General features: G+C 41.6%; 1 protein-coding gene across 1 annotated transcript in view; it reads right to left on the reverse strand.

Moving 5' to 3' along the window:
• Nucleotides 1-21,843, reverse strand: part of CNTNAP2 (contactin associated protein like 2) — a 1,672,147-nt gene that overhangs the window by 202,691 nt on the left and 1,447,613 nt on the right. The window contains 1 exon segment of the mRNA XM_030933000.1: nt 1,902-2,138. Within this exon segment, the coding sequence (XP_030788860.1) occupies nt 1,902-2,138 (237 nt within the window).

The raw sequence follows: 21,843 nt of genomic DNA on the forward strand, positions 1-21,843 counted from the left end.
TCTTTAAGATGCCATAACAGTGGAATAGTCACTGAAGGGCAGGAACAGATGGGCAGTGGGAGAGAAAGCCTCCACATTTTCAGCTCCAATGGGAAGTGAGTTAGAGAGATTTGTTCCTGCATGCTCTTAAAATATTTTTATTCATTAAAAAAGTGATCTTAGGGCCTGGCGTGGTGGCTCAAGCCTGTAATCCCAGCACTTTGGGAGGCCAAGGCGGGCGGATCACGAGGTCAAGAGAGCCTTGGTCAACATGGTGAAACCTTTTCTTTACTAAAAATACAAAAATTATCCAGGCGCGGTGGCATGCACCTGTAATCCCAGCTACTCAGGAGGTTGAGGCAGGAGAATTGCTTGAACTTGGGAGGCAGAGGTTGCAGTGAGCCGAGATTGTGCCACTGCACTCCAGACTGGCGCCAGAGCAAGAGGCCATGTCAATAAATAAATAAATAATAAATAAATAAATAAGAATAAATAAAAGTGATCTTAGAACTTTAAACGTGTATGAGTTCATTTTCAGAGAGGAAGTGGACTTCTCAAGTTCAGCAGGTTTGTACACTCCAGGGCTTCTTAGATGGCTCTCAGAGGTCACTGCTGAAGGGTCACAAGCCCATTTGCATATTCTCCTCAGGATGCCAATTTTAGATGCACTGAGATCCTCTCTGGCTTAATGTATGTTTGATGACCAAGATGGCCCAGGATATTACAAGTAAAAATCTACCCCTGGGCTGGGCATGGTGGCTCATGCCTGTCATCCCAGCACTTTGGCCAAGGCAGGAGGATCTCTTGAGTTCAGGAGTTCAAGACCAGGCCTGGCAACACAGTGAGACCCCCATCTCTACAAATAATTTAAAAAATTAGCTGGGAGTGGTGGTGTGTGCCTGTGGTCTTAGCTACTTGGGAGGCTGAGGTGGGAGGATCACTTGAGCCTTAGAGGTTAGGGCTGCAGTGAGCTGTGATCCTGCTACTGCACTCGAGCCTGGGCAACAAAGCAAGACCCTGTTTCAAAAAAAAAAAAATTAAAATTAAAAAAGCCCTCCTGCTTTAAGGAACCTTTACGACAGGGATATATTTTGTGAATTTAAAGTTCTGAGAGGACTGGGAATGAAAACATTTCTGATTTTCTATTCTGATTGAAAGTTCAAACATTCTGTAACAACCTACTGGTATACTATCATAAATCAGGATAAAATTAATTTATGTAAAATTAATTTTACTCATTCAAAGCCCATCTCTGTTTAGCACATTTAGTGAATGTATTTATTTTTTATTAGTCTTTCTTATTAGTCTTTTTTTTTTCTTTTGAGACAGGGTCTCACTCTGTTGCCTAGTCTGGAGTGCAGTGGCACGATCATGGCTCACTACAGCCTGGACATCCTGGGCTCAAGTGATCCTCCCACCTCGGCCTCCTGAGTAGCTGGGACTATGGGCATGCACCATCACACCCAGCTAATTTTTGTATTTTTTGTAGAGATGGGGTTTCACCATATTGGCCAGGCTTGTCTCAAATTCCTGAGCTCAAGTGATCCACCCACCTTGGCCTCCCAAAGTGCTGGGATTACAGGCATGAGCCACAGTGTCCAGCCGAATGTGTTTATTTAGTAGGAAGAAAAAATAATCATTACACACACAAACCTATCTCTTATTCGTGAAACAGTGTTCTTGTAAAGAATGCAACATGCCTCATCAACATTATTACTCTAACACCTTGCTCTGACTCACCCAGCTGGCAAGTTGTTTTCCTGATATTCATGGAGAGAAATGGGGTTCAAAGAAGTTATGTGACTTTCTCAACAAGGCCCATGGGGAATAAAGAACAAACTAAGAACAATCTATAGACTTTTGCTAGAACATTCTGTCTGCCGAAATGTTAAATGGCAGAGGCTGGGTATCCTCGACCTTACCGGTGGGTTTGACGAGGACTGCCAAGAAGTCTGTGGTGAAGGAGCTGATGTAGAGGAGAATGCAGGGCGCCTTGGTGGTGCTGAAGCTGAAGCGGATCTCCTCCTGTGCCAGGTCCGGGTGGGAGTTCTGCTGGTCAGGAGAGTTCTCTACTCTGCTGCTGGAGTCTCTGGCATTGATTGCTGGTGCCTGGAAGTTATATCGTAGCCACATCCCTTCTTCAAAAAATGCGCCAACATCTGTTATAAAGGAGAGAGAGAATTGAAAAATGAGGAGAGGTCTGATGCGGACACCCTACGATGACCTCTCCAGCAGCTCATGGAGTGCAGGCACTGGCTCCAGGAAGGGCATCTGACTGAGTTCTATGGGCAAAGATGTGATTGCATCAACACAAATACTCCTACCAAAAAAAAAAAAAAAAAAAGCATGTAACAAAGTATGAGGTATTATTCTGTTCCCATGCTGCTAATAAAGACATACCAGAGACTGGCTGATTTATAAAGAAAAACAGGTTTAATGGACTCACAGCTCTATGTGGCTGGGGAGGCCTCACAATCATGGTGGAAAGCAAAGGAGGAGCAAAGTCATGTCTTACACGGCGGCAGACAAGAGAGAGAGCACGTGTGCAGGGGAACTCTCATTTATAAAACCATCAGATCTTGTGAGACTTACTCATCATCATAAGAACAGCACAGGAAAGACCTCCTCCTGTGATTAAATTACCTCCCACCAGGTTCCTCCCACAACATGTGGGGATTATGGGAACTACAATTTGAAATTTGGGTGGGGACAGAGCCAAACCATATCATATGGAAATCTATACAATTAAAAAGAAAGTAAAATTTAAGAAACTTACACTATACCAGAAAAAAGTTACACGTACTAAGACAAAAAATTTACATACCCTGAAAAAAATTTCATGTACTCAGACCACGGCACTAATTGTCAGGTTGAAGAGATATGCCAAAAATAAATCCCTTGCACAAGGAACCCATAGGGGCATCCTCTTTGAGACAGAATTTGCTTGGATATTCACACAGGAAAGCCTTTGATAAACCCTAGGTCCCTAGAGCCTTTGTGTATAGGGTTTACAATCACATGTCTTGAAGTCAGAGAGAACTGGGTTCAAACTTGGCTCTGCCACTAAATAGCTGTATGACTTTAGGAGAAGTTACTTAACAAATTTTTCTAGGCCTCGGTATTTCATCTATAAAGTGGAGAGTAATTAGTACTCAATAAATAGTATATATTGTTATTATTATTGAGAAATTAGAAGAAAGAAACCCTTCCTGCATCAGCCTTTTCCTAGAGCCTGAGCAGCGCTTACTGGATATTAGGCACTTCACGGCCAGCAAGCTCCTGTTGCCGGTCTCTCTGCTGTTTGCTCAGCAATGTTCTAAATCACCCCTGACTTACTGTGAAGGGTTGTGCCACCTTAGGGCTCCTGTGGTCTTCATGGTTTCTGTTTCATGGCCTTCTACAAGGGCCTTGCTGAAAGCATTTCTTACACTCCATTGCCCATGCAACCGTTAATCTCACAACACTTGACATCCCACTAAATTAACACTATGCAGAATATATTTTGCAAAATTGCACTACGTTAAAATTAATGGGAGAGGACAGTTTTTAATAGGAGTCTTCCATCTGAGAATTTTGATGTTTGTTCTTGTTAAAGAGGTCGGCACAGAGCAGTGAAGTCCAATGCCTGGGGTTATATCTTGCCCTTGTCTGTAGCAGCTGGGTTAACTTGGGTCAATGTCTTGAAACTCTTTCAGCCTCAGTTTCATCTCTAAAAAATGGGACCTCATAGGTGGTTGTGAGGATTAAATAAACTGTATAACACATAGCTTAGTGCCTGGAATATACAAGTGCTCAGGAAAGATTAGTGAACTATTATTACAAAGACAGGTTACCACTGTATATTGAGGGTGACACCTCCTGTCCTCCACCTCACATCACCACACACATGTGTGAAAGTTGTCAGAATCAAAATGAAGTCACTAACAAAAAAAAAAAAAAAAAAAGGCCCTGAGAAATGGAGCTGGGGAAGGCCATGAATAAATGCCTGATTACAAGAACTATCACAAAGACTCTGCAAAAAGCACAACATTGCACAAACACCATTGCAACCTTACAAAACAAAACACAAAAAACAAAAAACACTTCTACAAGAACATCTGCCCAGAATTTGCCTGTCCAGCCTTGGACTGGTGTCACCCTTGTCATTGATCTTTGTAGCCAAGGATAATTATTTTAAAACAATTATGTAATCCTCCTCCTTTTTCGTTTAAAAACCTGTGTCTTCACCTACCTGAATATGCACATAGTTAACTATGGCATGCATATTCCCATTGCAATGCTTTATTTCCAAATAAATATCTTGTATTTCAGAGATCCTCTCTCTCTCAATTACGTTGACACATACAATCCACCATGGCATTGTACAGAGTCCACTGCTTCTGACCAAGTTGTAAGGAAAAGACTTAACTGTGGCTTTTCAACTATGTGCTGTGCAGTTTTCCTCCTGGTCCTCTTACCCCAAAACTTTTGTAACTGTGTGTGTAGGTGGGGTAGTTGTCAAAATGATTGGGATACCAATGAAATTTAGTGGGCACGGGCAAGGACAGCAGCATGTCCTGCAATGTACGGGGCTGTCTTATGCAATTAAGAATTCTCTTGGGCCGGGCATGGTGGCTCACACCTGTAATCCCAGCACTTTGGGAGGTCGAGGCTGGCGGATCATGAGACCAGGAGATCGAGACCATTCTGGCCAACATAGTGAAACCCCATCTCTACTAAAATTACAAAAATTAGCCAAGCATGGTGGTAGGTACTTGTAGTCCTAGCTACTCAGGAGGCTGAGGCAGGAGAATTGCTTGAACCCGGGAGGTGGAGGTTGTAGTGAGCTGAAATCATGCCACTGCATTCCAGCCTGGCAACAGAGAGAGACTCTGTCTCCAAAAAAGAAAAGAAAAAAAAAAAATTAGAATTCTCCTGCTCCACATGCCAAAAGCATCCTTCTTGGAAAACATAGGACTGAACAGCTACTTAATCCATGCTCATTGCTGCCTGACTTACTGAAGTGTGAAGATGAACAAAATACAGTCACTTCCCGTGAGAAGATTTCCATCTAGCAGTGGTTGTGGGAGGAGACGCATCAACAGTGTGAGTACAATACAGTGAATGTTATGGCGGTTTATTTAGCAGCTATGTGATGAGAACCCCATCTTGCTACCTAAATGTCCTGAGTTAGCTTTCAGCAAACATCTATTGAGCACGGACTGCACCCTGGGCACGATGCTGGGTGCTGACAACTCTTGCTCTGAAGGCGCTCCAGACCTGGAGGAGGATTCGGATAAACAGATTATTAGAATGCAGAGGGGTAAGTGCAAGATCAGGTAGACACAGGGCCCCCTGGAACACAGGGGTGGTAGAAGACTTGCTGTGGGAAAAGACATCTAAGCTGGGACCCAGAGAGCCAGAGGTGAGTAGCCAAGTACAGGCGGCAGGGATGAAGAGCAGCTTTCTAGCTGAAGGCACAGTGTGTTGGCAGTGAGAGGGTCTGAGGTCCGAGGCATCATGCCGCCTGGACAAAATTCACGTGCTTCTTTTATAGAATCAGTCATTCATTTGAGACCCCCGAGGCTCCCACCACATTTCAGCTGGGTGTTGGGGATCCCACGAGTAAGGCACAGGCGACCCCTGCCCTCAGTAGTTCAGAGTCTGATGGGACAGATGGACACACTCTTAGGACTGGCTTCCGTAAACGTGTCTAACAGAGGACAGGGGAGGGAGGAGAAATCAGGAAGGGCAGGTGGGGTGGGCCGCCTGGAGCAAACACACTGTGCAATTCAGTTTGCCACAGAGAGAGGTTCTGCTAGAGAATGTGGGGGTCATTACCTGAGAACAGACTCTGGCGCGGGTGAGAAGAGGTGGACCTGGGACTTGGAGGGAGCGTGGGAGGCAGGCTAGAGATGGAGGCTAGGAGATCCAAACAAATCAGAGTGAGGCAGGCAGGATGATGTGCAAGAGAAGACACGCATATGAGGCACTTGAAATGCAAGACTGAGGAGCACAGAACTTGGCTTAGGGAGGGAAGGGTCCGGGCAGCAGAGACCCCAGCACCTGAGTGACAGGTGCAGTGTGTCACCGGCAAGAACCTCAGTTTCCACATGCCAGCCTCTCTCCAGTTACTCCATCCCGGAGCCAGAACTGGAGTCAGAGAGCATGTAGAGCTGAGACTGTCACATCATTTCTGGGACCACTTTCCTGGGAGCCTATTAAAATGCTGGTCCCCAGGCCTAGTCCCAGAATTTAGCTCAGAGGTTCTGGAGAAGCAGCACTTTTCACAGGTTCCCAGGTGATACTTATGCGCACAAGGGTGTGAGATGCTTGGGGTGGAAGCTGAGGTGGGATAATGTACCTGATGGGGCACGAAGCTGAGTGGTCCCCGCCTGGGTGAGATGTGATGAGTTTATCAGCTGCCCTGGAGACAGCCATTCCAAGGCAGATCATGAAGGGAGATTCAGAAATCTAGAGATTTTAGATAAACAACCCAAAAATATGCCTCAGAGAATACTTTGGCTGTATTTTAGAGACATCATTAAAAGCTTTATGGATTTATGTCAGTTTTGCAGGAAGGGATATACCACGTTTAAAAGTGTTATTCTGAAACCACATCATAAACCAACTGTTAAACCAAGGCCTGGGAGTGATGTGAGTCCTCTAAGGCTCCAAGTGGCAGATTTACAGCTGCCGTTCCATTGTTTCACATCTCTTTAAGAAAATGCCAAATCAGGGTACTGTAATATCTTTTAGAAAGCAATTCTCTCATCTCTTCTGAATGAATAACTGAAAATAACTCTCATTTAACAAGCCCAAAATAGCATCATTTCCCTCGTAAAATTATCAAAAAGTATTGATTTAGAATGCTTGATTTAAGGTTTTGTGCTCGTAATATAGATGCTAGTAATAGACAATGCTAACAGATGTAGATAATATAATACTACTACAGATAATGCTAATAGTCTAAGTTTTACAATATTCATTTTTGATAGAAAAATAATAAATTCTGTATTTAGATATTCTATGATTAAAAAAAGATTTGCTTAATTATATCATGTTTCTCAAAGCTTTGAAATACATTATGCCATCTGTAGACTCAGGATCATAAAGTTGATAATTAACCTTCAAGTAGACAAGTAACCTTGTCTTAACTATTTCTTAGTCCTCAACGCAGGTTATATGTAAATTATCCCTGATCGAGGAAAAGAAGTTTGCAGATGTTTGAAATAAAATCTACCAATTATTCATTCGAGAATAATACCACAAAGATATTTATCTCCTTGTTTAACCAAATCCCTGAGGCTTACAGTGGGAGAAGAAAAAACCCCACGAGAAACAGAAGCCAAAAGCAAACAGCTGGCACTTAGCCCCCGTTATTCAATTGCTCTTCATCTTTCTGTTCTCCAAGTTGAATAATTCTATTCCTTTTGCCTTTTCACTTAGGATTTTGCAACCTATATTTTGCAACCTATATTTTAAAATTGGCATGATTCTTTCTGTTTTCCAACTTCCCTATCAGGACTCAGAATTGAAAGCTCCTAACTTCCAAATGGGCTCTTTCCCAAACATTTATTTTAAGCTCAGTAACTTGCAACTTGGAAAACTTCCCCACAGAAACAATGTTTGAAATGATGGTGAGTTTGCCAGGAGACTTCACAAATGCTGAGCCACTCTGGTTGTGTAATAAAAGATAATTGAAGAGTGCCACTGTGTATTAGTAATTAAATAGAAAAGCAAAACCAAAACACGTTCAGGTTTATTCTTAAGGCAAGAACCCCAGGGAACTCTGCTCCCACAGGGATTTCAATGAAGTGACCCAGTGGTAAGTTGGTAGATGTTAAACAACTGGCTTGGGGGGGAGGGAAAAATTCTGATTTATAGTTTTTGCCTATTTCCCATGATGTCAATACTGCCACCCTGTCCGACTTCAAGCTATCAAGATGACGTCACTAAATAAGGAGCTGAGAAGCGAGGTCTCCCAGACTGTGCAAACTGCCACATGCTCTATCCACTCCTTCAGTCAGCAAGGCAGTAGCTCAAGCAAACCACATTAATTGAGCTTCCATTGTGGTGAGCTTCCTTCTTTTTACTTTCTGCTGTAAATAAACCCTTTAATATTTGCTTCCTCCTTTCTGTTGCCCAACGCTCTCTTCTACCTCTTCCCAGATATCCCAGATTCTTGAAACTCTGTGCAGCTTCTGCTAAAGTCTAGGAGGCACTTCTGGGAGCCAGAATCATGCTAGAGGAGGCACAGACCTGAGCTGCAGCCTCAGGTCATTAACCACTTTCATGGCTGAATTCCATTGCCCAGAATTATCACTCTCATTAACTGCTTTTTAATTAGTCACCTAGTAAAAGAGTTAAGTGAATTTTATGGAGTTCTGCTCCCGGGGACCTTGGACATCATCCTCTGCATGCATCATGATTCTGCATCAGGCAGGCCTGGTTCCTTTCAGGCAATCTGCACGGCACAACTCTGCTTAAACTTGTTTTGTTATTCTCCCAAGATACTGCTATGCTGAAGCACAACCAGTTTTTCTCCTGGTCTTACATTGGCAAAATCTGCTTTTTCTCCCCAAGTGTACCACTCTGAATTTCCTTGCTGAATTTTTTATTCTGTTTGTTTGATGTTTTCTTCAACTTACTCTAATCTTTTTGGACTAACAACATCGGACCTGGGATGGGTTCACGTTCACCTCTACTAGTTCTGTTTCCCCAGGTGGGTCCATATCTATTGTAACCAATTTCCTGCCATTCTCTCCAAAGGCCCGGTCACTTCTAGGTCAGTTTCTATGTAACAAGCTTTAAATGTCTGAATCTGCACAATGGAGAAAAAAAATGCCAAAGAAAAATCTCTAACTTTATCCTGAGTGGCATGTGCGACCCACAAGACACAAGTGTGAAGTATATTTCCGTAAACACATCAGTCAGCTATGGCTTGACTGTGTGGGAGCCAGGCGGCCCTTCTTGGATAGGAGTTTAAGAGCCGCACCACTGAACAACTCTACTAGGATCTTAAACAGGAAGATAGTTTGCATCTATTACAGAATTTCCTGGGTCATGCTCCTGAAACTGTGTTAATACGTATTCCTGGTATGTGTGATGGTCAACATGTTAGAGTACTTTGGGGAAAGCAAATGAGATGAGGGCTTCACTACAGCAAACTGCATCTAAGACATATAATAAGGAATTAGTGTGGGACATGGGGAGGCCAGGAATCAAAAGTTGTGGATTGTAGCCCTGGCTTTGCCACCAACTCGCAGTTTGACCTTGGTCAGACAAATCATTTCATTGCTGTTGGCTTTAAATCATTCTCATCTTAAAGGTCCCACCCCGCCCCGAACCTCTATTTTCTTCTGGCTAGTGCTCAGTCTTTTTCATCCATTCTTTCAAATATGTAATAAGTGCCATCTGTGAACCATGAGCTGATGGAGATTTAGCAGGTTGTAAATTACATTTAAGTTAATAATTGAAGGCCAGTGAGATTTTGCTGGTACTGGGGGTAGGGAAGGTATTCTGGGAAGAGAAAAGAGCATGTGCAAAGGCTCTGAGGAAGAAGAGAATGTTGAGGACGAATGTAGTGGAGGCCAAGATGACAAACCCTCAGGGGAAACCGTGGTAGGAAGTGAGGCTAGAGAGAAAAGTCGTGGGATTCTGAGGATTTTGGTTTTTATACAGAAAGCAGTGGGTAGCTCCTGAAAGGTTTTAAGCAAAGGTGACATAACCTGATCTCAGTTTTTAAAGCTCATTCTGGCTGCATTTTGCTGAATGCATTGGAAGGAGAAAAGAGGGGATATAGGGAGACCACTGAATAGGCTATGCAATGGGACAGAATAAATACAATGATGGTTTGGAGTAGTAGAGTGGACAGAATCTGATGATGTTTAGGAAGTAAAGAGGTGAAGGAAAGAGTGTTAAGACAGACTGATGGATTTTTGGATAGATGGTGGTGACAATTTCTGATTATGGGAACACAGAGGCAGGCAATCTTGGTGGGGCTGGGGATGTGGCAGGTATCAAGAGTTCAGCTTTGGCTGGGTGCCATGGCTCACACCTGTAATCTCAGCACTTTGGAAGGCCAAGGCAGGAGGATCACTTAAGCCCAGGAGTTTAAGACTGGCCTGGACAACACAGCAGGACCCTGTCGCGACAAAAAAAAAAAAAAAAAAGAAAAAGGAAAAAAAAAAAGCCAGTGTGGTGACACTAGCCTTTTGTCCCAGCTACTGAGGCAGGAGAATCATTTGAGTGCAGGATATTGGGGCTGCAGTGAACCATCATGGCACCCCATTGCACTCCAGCCGGGGCAACAGAGCGAGACGCTGTTTCAGCAACAACAACAAAAATGTTCAGCTTTGAACAGGTCAAATTTGAGGTGCTTTGCATCAGGGAAGCGGAGAAGTCAAAGAGTCAAAAAGGCCTGGGCTAAAATATTCATTTTAAAACCATTTTTATGATGGTATTTAAAATGTAAGCATGGACTAGAATTCCCTGGGAGAAGTGTATGAAGAGAGAAAACAGGAGGGCCTAGCATCGAGTCCTGAGAAGTCACCTTTTCAAAGTGGGACAGGGGAATGAGCTTGCAAAGGAAGAACAGAGAGGAAGGGATTAGGGCACCTCAGGGACCCCTTGAACATGAGGTCTGAATGAGGCCAAGGAAAAAGGGTTTATCAAGAAAGAGGACCTGACCAATAGGTTAGAATGCTGTTCAGAGGTCCAGTTAGATTTTCCCAATCTAACTGGAGAAATTCTAGAAAAACTTCTCATCTCTTCACGTTCACTTCCTAATCATTGATTTTGGCCTGAACTCCATTCACTGAAGTGAAGTTTCTGTCACTGAGTGTTCATCAACTTCCTAGTTACCAAAGTGAAAGGACCATTTCTGCCCTTGTTTGATTTACTCAACTCTTGGAGCTTTTAGAATGTCTCTTTGGTTTTCCTTTCCCCTCTTTCAGCTTTTCTATAAGTCATTGGCTCTTTTTCCTCGGTATATCCTGAAAATGTTGGGACACTGAGGTTTTCCCTCCCCTGCTCCTCTTCTATCTCACTCTACACTCACTCATTAGGAGAGCTCCATCTTCATCACTCCCAACCTGCAACTTTCTGTAGGGAGACTCCACCTTGTTCTTTCATGGGAAACTCAAACTCAAGCTTCACACAGTGGAATTCATCATTTCCTACAAGTCTGGTCCTCTCCCTGAATTTTCTAGTTTGACCAATGACACTGCATCTGCGTGGTCACTCAAAGGCAGAAAGCCTGGAGACACCTAAGCTCCCTGTTTGCATTGCCTCGTAACCTTTTGCATCTGTTCTTTCCTGGGCACAGCTCTGCCGTGCCTCTGGTTCAGGCACTTGGGTTTCACTTTGGCCCCTGTGATGACTTCTTAAAGGGTGTCCTCCGATGGGCATCTTACCTCCTATAATCTGTCCTTCACAGACTTTCAGTGACCCGCCTTACATCCTAGTGTAACCCTGTCCTTCTTAAACCTAAAATATATCCCTCTTCTTAAAATGTGGCATATCATTTTGGGGGAAGGGTCACTGAATACAATTTCAGAAAACTGTAAATCTTCTGACATTTTTGGGGAAAGTATGTGCAGATGCATTCTTCTGGGAAGAAGGTTAGTTTCAATCCAGTCCCATGACTCCCCTGTCAAATGTAAAGAAAAAGAGCAAAAAAGTAATTCACTCATTATTTCTCTAAAATGCTTCACTAAGAGGCATCTGTGTGCCAGCGCTGTACGATGTGCTCACTCTGCTTCCAGGGTGACTAAAGCCCTTGGTCCCCTTCATCTTCTGGACTGGCTCCCTTCTTGGCCTCAGTTGCCATTCTCCTTCATGTACTCCACGAGACTCCAACCAGCCTAAGGGGCCGGCTGTTCCCACTTCCCTCTCCTGCCCAACTACTTAGCTACTTATTCATTCTTCGATTCTGCGTGAGCTCCATCTCCTTTCCCAAGTGCCTGCCTGCACTGTAAGAGCTCATCCTCGAGTGTCCCATAGCTCCTTGTAACTTTATTCCAACAAGTATAACCTTGTTTGCATTTAATTTAGTAAACATTTCTTAGAATCTTACTATATGTGAGGCTTATGCTGATAACAAAAGCAAACATGATGTGAACTTTTCCTTAAAGGAGTTTGCAGTAGGTTGGGAGACAGAGCAAACACGGCATTACAACAGTGTGGGAGACCTCAAGAAGGAGGAGAGTGTGTAGAAATAAATAGCAGGAGGCAGGAAGGATGGGATCTGCCTGTGGGTGGGGTGTGGGATGCCTGGATGATTTCACTAAGGAAGGTGACATCTGAGTTGGGTCCTGACAAAATACTAGGAATCTACAGGACTGAAGAGGTGGACAAGGGCCCTCCCAGTACTGGAAACAGCAGGCACCAAGGCATGAGGAACGCACCAGCGTGGTGTTCGGGAAGCGGGACTCCAAGCTTCCCAACCTAGGTTGTTAGGCTTTCGGAAAAAACCATGGCTGGAGCAAACTCCCAGGAGTCCTGATCTGATTGTCTGGGGAGAGGCCTGCCTATTGGCGTATTTCAACATTTTCGCAGATTAGCCTAATGTGCAGTCAGCATTAGGAACGACAGCGGGAGGATGTTGGACATAACTTGTTATTAAATGTGGGGTGATGTAAAGGCTGGAGGTGCTGCTGAAGAAAGGCAGGATCAAGGCCAGGAAGGTCTTGAATACCTTATTTAAAATATTTTACAAGCACAATATACCTTGAAATAATTTTGAAAAGTTGTAAAAATAGTATGAATAACTCCTATATCATCCCTATCTAGATTCCCTAACTTTTAACATTGCACTATATTTGTTTTCTCTCTCATATTAAATATGTTATATTTAGATATAATATAAATAGTAAATAGTCAAAATTTAAATCTAACATAAATATTAAAATTAAAAATTTAAATATATTTATATTTAACATTAATTATATTATATAAAATTAAAATATTTTTTAACTTTACATAGCTAGTATGTTAAATATATTATAATATATATTATATATAATTCCTGAGCCATTTGAGAGCAAGTTGGAGTCAGGAAACCAACATTAATACAACACTATTGTCCCATTTCTAGAAAAAATAATATATATGAACATGAATATTTGTATACACACAAATAATTTTGGGAAACTACTTTGAGGGTATATATGTATATTTATATATGTGTGTGTATATGCCTATATATATATATTTTTTTTTCCATGTAGAAAGTCTTTTGCAAATAAGCGTGCCTTACCAGGAAGAGAAGGGAAGGAACAGAACAGGGATAAGGAGGTTAAAGGTGAACGCCTTATTCATGCACCTGGCTTCTCTCTAGACTGTGAGTTTCTGAAAGGAAGAACTGTGTCCAATCTCAGTTAGCCCCTGGCCTCCAGCAGATATTCAATAAATGTTCGTTGAGTTGAGCCAAATGGAATTAAATTATTTTTTTATTGCAATAGTATATTCTTCAACTAGATGGATCACATTGGTCTTTCCTTTAGTGAAAAATTTCAGAGTTCTTTTGTGTGTGTATGAAGTGGGCTTCTTGAGAGAAGTGTCATTCAGTTGACTGACACCTCATCATTAATTAAAACGGCAGTTTATTAATGAAAATGTTATAAGATGCATTCAGAATAATATATCCAAAAGAATGAAAGGACTTACAGCTTAATGAATGCTCTTAATTTCTACTGCTTTTTTTCTCCTTTATGCTGGCTTAGTAAGCTGGAACATATTTGTGCAGAGGTTGGTCAATTAGTCAAGCAGCCTTCACGAATCAGCTTGTCTCCAATCCAGTGACTGCCTCAGTTTGCCTCTGTGCTGCTAACTTCACAGTTTGCTGCGAGGCTACTGCTTTTAGAAATTATATTGTTTCTTTAACTACATATTTGTAGACTTGCCGAATTACATGATTTGTGCCTGTTGCCCACACCAGGGTGTTTCTACCCTTTCTGTTGATAGGCTGCAAGTTGCTTCTTCTGAGCTCTGTACTTAGACTGCACATTCCGTATTTTCTCCCATGCTCAGCTGATCCGCCTGAGTCACATAGAATTCTTGACCCTAGTGGTTCTTGAGGACAAACCCCACTTTGATTTGTGGTTTTAGTCTCAGGCTAGTGTAAAGAGGCACTCATGAGTTGGTTGATTCAGTGAGGACTCTTTTGGATGGGAGCCAGGTACACATTTACACACCATGAAGACATGAGCTCCTACTGAGTTCCAATAGGGGCCAATGGGCACTTTTTATCTCATTTAACCTAATTACTCAACAGCAACATTTTGAGCAGATGTCATCATCCCTATTTTACAGATGAGGTAACTGAGCTTACAGGAGTAATTTGCTCAAGGTCACCCAGCTAATCAGAGAGTCAAGAGTCAAATGCAGATCTGCTGAACTTCAGAGGCCACACTCCCCCTTCTGTCTAGGGGATGACTGTGCAAGCTCTAGCTGTTTTCACAGAAACCCACAAAGCAATTTGCTTATTAGCTCCTGCTTTGGGAATTAAAAATGAAATGAGATACCAGGGAACCACTGATCATTACTCACAAACATAAAAACAATGGAATCTTTGAAGTAATAAAATTTTATTTTTCTCTACCAGCAAAGATCTTAATAGAAAAGAAAAACCAAGAATCTACAAATGTCTTTTTACTTTTGATAAACTTTTGTTAATCATAGAATGATTTATATTTGAATTTTAAAAAGCCACACTTCAAAGTCGAAGTTGATGGAAAGATTTGAGACATTCCCATATATGTTCTGAAATTCGAAGTCATTCCCATTAGCTGATTATTATAAAAGCAGGACATATCTTTTGTAATATTTGCCTTGACCAAGGAAGGTAAATGGAACTATAGATTATAACTTTGGTTTTCCTCCTTATCTCTGCGACTACTTTATTTCATATATTAATTAAGCCTTGAAATTTGTCTAAATATTCTAACTCAGCACTGAAATGTTCTTCAATCAACACAAACCGTCTTCAAGCCTTCTGCCTTCTTTGGAGAACGTGCCACACTGTATAGGTAGCTTTATAACAGGTAGACTATCACAGCTGAGTCTCACTCATCAAATGGGTAATGCACTTTTGTGGGCAGTGTTAATAGTTACAGGATTCAAAGAAATTCTCTAGAGTTGCTTCATTGAATGGAGCGCAAATACAGGAAGCATTAGAAGCTAATGGGATTCTACTTCAAGCAACTCAAGAACTTCGTTATTTCCTACTAAAGTTATCTGAGGTCTCACAGGGTTTGCGGACTCTTAGTAGGTAGCTCTTTACTATGCCTCTTGAAAAAAGATGTTTACTGAATGCTGTTTATGATGCTATACCGAGTCCAAGAAGTGGTCAGGCCAAAGAGCACCGGGCTCCTCCACTAATCCTGCATATTCTGGTCCTGGGCTTCTTTCTAGTTTGGTAATGACCCCTCTGGCTTGTTTTGCACTTATTTCTATGAAAACCAGACTTAGACATTCTTTTTTCCTTTTTCTTTTTCTTTTTTTTTTTTTTTGAGATTGACTCTCGCTGGGCCATCCAGGCTAGAGTGCACAACCTTGGCTCACTACAACTTCTGCCTCCTGGGTTCAAGCAATTCTTGTGCCTCAGTCTCCTGAGCAGCTGGGATTACAGGCTCAGGCCAACACCTCCAGCTAATTTTTGTATATTTAGTAGAGATGGAGTTTCACCTTGTTGGCCAGGCTGGTCTCGAACTCCTGACCTCAGGTGATCCACCCACCTTGGCCTCCCTAAGTGCTGAGATTACAGATATGAGCCACCTTGCCTGACCCACATTGATTTCTTGATGAAATACTTTCAAAATATAGTACTTCCAAAGAGTTTGTCACACTAAACTGGAATTGGTAGCTTACATATGCAGATACTGGAGACCAGTTTCCTTAAGGGAAACACTGTTTTATTTGACTTTTTATTTCTGGAGTACAATCCAACTCCTAGCATATATTAGGTATGCAATGTACACTGCTTGAATTAATGAACATGAATTAATGGTATCACAGACCAATTTGGCCATATACATTTTTTTCATTTTATTTCCCCACCTCTCCTCCCCAAAAGAAAATCCAAGACATCCTAGTGATGTATTTCTACCATTAGCTATAATTTTTCAATATGAGTTTATTCGAAGAAGATAAAATATAGTTAAAAAGCAAAGATTCACCTCAAGGAAACCAAGAAGTAACTGGCTAACTGCAGGTTTTGGAAAATATAACTGAAGGATTGTGATTTATCCAGAGATCCTGGAAATGAGGTTGTCATCAAAGTTGTTATACTTTATCTGCCTTTTGGTGGAAGATGGAGGAAAAAATAAAAAAATGAGAAGAGAAAGGAGAAAGAAGAAAAAGAATGGATTTAGGCCACGCCTTTGTTGTATGACTACACAGAGCTTTGAATGAGTAACTGGACTCTGCATCCCCAGCACAGCGACGGCCTGTGGTCATCTTCATGCACACACGACGTGTGTAATTTATCTGGGGAAATGAACATTGCGGGGCACTTGCCAGATCCCCCTTTGCCTTCTACTTCAATGGAAACAATATTTTCAAGTGAGGAGACAGCTTCAATTACAAAACTGACAACTAAAATTTTACTTTAATATTTTTTTCCTGTGTCAGCAGCTTTTTCCCCTTTGTAGATGCTTCATGCACACCCCTCTTTTTGCACCACGTCTGTGACAAAAGAATGGATTTATTCATTGTTATGTGAAATAAATTCAGGCTTCTATGAAATAAATTAAAAATACTTGCAGAAGGCTTTCTATATGGATGGATGACTTTCTCTGTCTCCATACACATAAAATCAACCTCAAATGAGTTTCTGGAAAATGTGTGTGTTTGTGATTTTCAGAAAGTATGAATGTACACATGTATGTATGTATTTTTTCCCCAGAAATTATGTATGTGTATGTATGTACACACATAAACTTTCCAAAACACCCCCAAACGGTTTTCCAGAAAGCATCTGTTGCTTAGCGATGTGCGTGCCAAGCCTAGTTTGCTCAGAGATTTGCTCGCTGACCTATTCTTTGTCACAAGGGGAACTACAAAAGCACCTTCTGGTGGCAGGAGAGAGGCCAGTGAAGGGAGGGGCCGTGCATGTGAAATACTGCAACTCCTTGAAATAAAGGATTCTGTAAAGGACTCTATGCTATTTTCAGCACCCAGGCCAATCATACAAAGAAACTGTCTGAAAGCACAGGTTTCCCAAGGGCCCCTGGTTCAGAAAGTGAGATAGACCCCCTTCTCAACTTCTTCATTTGCCTCGTCTGCTTGTAGTAACGTCCTTCACTAACAACAACGGTGTGTCGATTTGTTTACTATAATGTTTCCCTGCCTATTGCCATTTCTTTTGTTCCATAGTGTGTGAAAGTTTTAAAATAATCACTTCTTTCTAATGTCTTTTTTTTTTTTTTTTTTTTAAATAGTTCAAGGTGTAATGAAATGCCTGCAAGTATTTCCTTGTTCTAATGGTGCCTCTGAGTTTGGAAATAATGGTGACCACGGATGGTGATTTAAAATGCATGCTGCCTGCCCATTCCTGATTGTATTCTAATTGGAGACCCAAAGGATGGGGCACGAAGTTTAGTTGCATACAAAACCGGCTTCAGCTTCACTGGTTTGTCTCCTGAGAATTAGGGAAACCAACCATGTGAGCCTTCCCATGTCCATAAAAAAGGGAGCCTTTTGAAGACAAACTGGTTTAATAAACTCAGTCACGTTTTTTTACAAAGCAAATATTTGTGCTTGGCAATGGGAAGAAATAGGATAAAATGGTGTAAAAACTAAATTATAAATTTCAAGGCTAATGAGCTGAGCAATATTAGAGAATGGTGATGAGGTCACAGGTGAAAAGACTTAAGGTCAAACATACAGAGCAAGCTAAAGCAAACTCTCACAAATAAAACAGTTCGATTAGAGTAGCAAGAGCTTCAAGTCTTTTTATTCACCTCTTCTTTCTCTTGCCTTCTCAGCAAAGATCTGCATGTCTTTCCCTTTTAGTCATGATATTTAGCGAAGGCACGTGGCAACCATAATTCTGACCACCAAACACACCTTTTCCACATGACATTTTGCTTCTGTAATTATTTTTATTCTGGTATTTGAATATCAATCTGACATCCTAAGAGTTTATTTGTAATCAAATGACAGAAGTATAAAGAAAACTCAGGATTCATTAGGGAGATGATGAATTTCTGCATCTCTGTTGGTGCAAGGACTTGAGGCATTGCTTCTTAGGCTGAATCTCATCACCTGAATCCAAGGTGCCTCCACACTGTCTTTAAATTTCAGCACCAATTATAAAGTGTCTACCATTTATGGAGCATCAGGGACTATGTTATTTAGTCTTACAACACCATGGGGTACATATTATTCAAATTCTACAGGCGAGGGAATGGAGATTCAGAGTAAAGGTAAACAACCTGCCTGCAGTCACACATTCACCAAGTTCTTACTGTTAACTACTATGTCGTATTGCCTTTCAAAGCCCTCCGTTTATGTCTTGCCTACAAGAAAGATCTAAAAAAGCAATTTAGCATTTTTCTTTTAAAAAGTTACTGTGGAGAATGGTAGCATCGTCGGTGTATTTTGAAGGTTATCATAGAGGGCTATGATTCCTATGTAGGAGGAGTCTTTGAAAAGCTCTACATCAGTACTGTCCAATAGAAATATAATGTGAAAGCCAGGCCTGGTGGTGCATGCCTGTAATCCCTGCTACTCAGGAGGCTAGGAAGGTAGGATTGCTTGAGCCTAGGAGTTCGAGGCTCCAGTGAGCCACGATTATGCCACAGAACTCTAGCCTGGGAGACAGAGGTTTTTTTTAAAAAAAAAAGAGAGAAAGAAAGAAAAGAAGTGTAATGGGAGCCACATTTGTAATTTTAATTCTCTTGTAGCCACATTTAAAAAGTAAAAAAAGTGAAATTAATTTTAACAATATGTTGTATTTAATTTAGTATATCCAATATATCTTCATTTCAACATTTAATCTATGTAAAAATTATTGAGACATTTTACATTGTGATGGTTAATTTTGTGTGTCAATGTGGCTGGCCTGAGAGATGCCCACATGGCTGATAAAACATGATTTCTGAGTGTGTCTATGAGGGCATTCCTGGAGGAGATAAGCATCTGAGTCAGTTGACTGAATAAAGAGGATCATAATTGTGAGTGGGTATCATCCAATCCATTAAGCGCCTGGACAGAATAAAAAGGCAGAAGAAGGGGGAATTCACGCTCTCTTGCACTGGGACATCCGTCTTCTGCCCTGAGACACTAGTCCTTCTAGTTCCCCAGCCTTTGGACTCCAGGAATCACACCATTTGTCCCCCTGGTTCTGAAGCTTTGGGCTCAGACCGAATTATACCAGTGGCTTTCCTGGTTCTCCAGCTTGCAGATGGCATATGATGGGACCTCTTGGCCTCCATAATAACGTGAGCCAATTTCCATTAAGAAACCCCCTCTTATGTGTCTCTCTCTATATCCCACTGGTTCCATTTCTTTGGAGAACCCTGACTAATACATAAATCTATTGTTTCATGCTAAGTCTTTAAAATCTACTGAGTGTTTTATGCTTATAGCACAATCTCAATTTGAACTGGACCCATTTTAAGTGCCCAGCCTCCACATGCAACTTGGGGTTACCGTATAGACAGTACAGCTATATAGAGTCCAAGCAAGGAAAACTAAAAGCATTTGCCAATGTCATTTGATTTTTCTAGCCTTTGGAGATGTGTTTTCAACATGGGTATTGGAATCGTTTTAACAACAAGATGTCTACAGTCTGTCTCAAACCACTAAATTTGAGTTTCTGGGAATAACCTCTTGACACACCTGGGCAAAGAAGGACTTGAAACCTCACATCCCCAGTTCAGCCCTCTTAGAATAAAACAATATAAGCCTGCTTGAAATATGCCTTCTACACATCTGTATCATGAATCTGGGGGATAATATGTGGATGATTCTGGGATTTAGGATCCTAGCCACTTCTTGTCATTAGACATTTGAGTGGCAGCTTGGAAAATCATTCCCTGTTTTCAGTTTTTCTGCATGTTTAGCTTGATTATAAGTGACGCAATGGCAAAAGGAATTAATTTAGCCAGAGTGATCATTTTATAATACATATCACATCATGTTACTCCTTTGCTTAAAACCCTCTATGAACTCCACTTCCCTCTGGGCAAAAGCCAAGCCCTTACCATGGCCTGCCATGCCCTCCCTAATCTGGGCCTCTTCTCCCCATTCCATACCCCATTGTTTCTCTCACCCTATTTTCTTCTCTTCTTCCCTTTACTGTTCATTCTACTCCATCCCTAATGACCTCCTTATGTTCTCTGAGCACCCATATGAGACTAATTTCTAGATTGGGCCCAGGTATCAATATTTTTCAAAAGTTGTATCTGCCAGGGTGAGAAAGAGTTTTCTGGGGCAATGTGTGGATTCCATTCTCCTAAATATGTTTTCTCTCAGTTGAGCTTCGCAGCCGTGAATTCAAGGTCACATTTTTCAACTAGCACCTTGAATGCAAATATCCTAGGAAGCTGTAGCCATCTGCTAAGATAAGGACATCTGAAAAGATGACCACTTCTGAAAGGGCACATCTGAAAAGATGGCCCAGGGAGTATCTAGAAGAACACAGTGTCCTCCAAAGCTTATGATGGTGGCTACCGCTTGCTGGGACACATCCGGTCACAATCATAGCTGTAGAGCAGGGATGTAGTTATTTCAGCATGGGAGATTTTACAGGGGCTGTGGAAGACATTTACATAGCTTACCCATTAGGAAAAATCCCCTTGAAGCACCTACAGAAGGAGTCCCTTTAAAACACTCAAGGCAGTTAATAATCCACATTAGATACTCGATGAGTTAAAGATTGCACAGGTCACATGGTCACAATCGCCATCAACCTTTATGAAACTTCTCGCAGATTTCTTACTTCTTGAGTCATGCCCCATTGCCTAACCTATCACTTCAAAGACAAATTGCTATGAATTGCCCATCCCTAACCTGAAGTTTCAAAAGAGACAGAACAGGGGCTGTGATCTGCCGCCATTGGGGGTGGTGTCTCTGGTTAGCAGGCAGCCTCGTTGCTCGCTACAGGCTTGGGTCAGTCCTTTTGGAACCAGCCACCATCAGGCTTCTCAGCCAGCCTGACACTATTCCCTTCACATGGAAGTCGAGAGTCTCACTTTCTGCTTCCACCATGTGAGATTCATGCAGGGAAAAGATACATGGATCAAGGCTCCAGTGGCTACAGATGGAAATAACCTTTTAGCCTTTTCAGAGCTTCAAGGAAACTCAAAGGATGACCACACAAATGGAACTTGAAGAACTAATCTGTATGGTGTAGGATGAGCACAACCTTTGACACATGACTGATAGGAAGCCTAGTTTTCAATGAGCTTTGAAGGTGAGATGTTTAAGCTGCTTTGTTGAGCTCCTCCTCTTTCCATTAAATTTAGTTTCAAGAGGCAGCTGGCTTTAGCAACACGATGATGATCGGCTGATAGAATTCTAGGAGCTGTCAGAGGGCTCAAGCCCGTCAAGATTGCTGAAATGCTTTCTTTTAATTCAATTTAATTTTTCTTTGTGTATGTGTGTGTTATTGGTATAATCAGAAAAATAAATCTTTGCCCTGAGTGGACACGCTCTGTCACTGGTGGTAGCTTACATTGAACTCCAATGCCTTATTTCAAACATTGGCTCTGTTGTGTTGCTCTGAAAAATGTTAAAAAGAACGGGTAAACACTTGAGCTTTCGTTTCCAGGATTTAAAGGAATCATTCTAGGGAGAATTTTTCTTCTTGGGTGACCTTTATTTTGGGGTACTGCTACAAGCTTTCTAAAAGACTCTTTGTTTTTAATATATAGT

Source organism: Rhinopithecus roxellana, chromosome 6 (assembly GCF_007565055.1).
Source record: "Rhinopithecus roxellana isolate Shanxi Qingling chromosome 6, ASM756505v1, whole genome shotgun sequence".
Lineage (NCBI taxonomy): Eukaryota > Metazoa > Chordata > Mammalia > Primates > Cercopithecidae > Rhinopithecus > Rhinopithecus roxellana.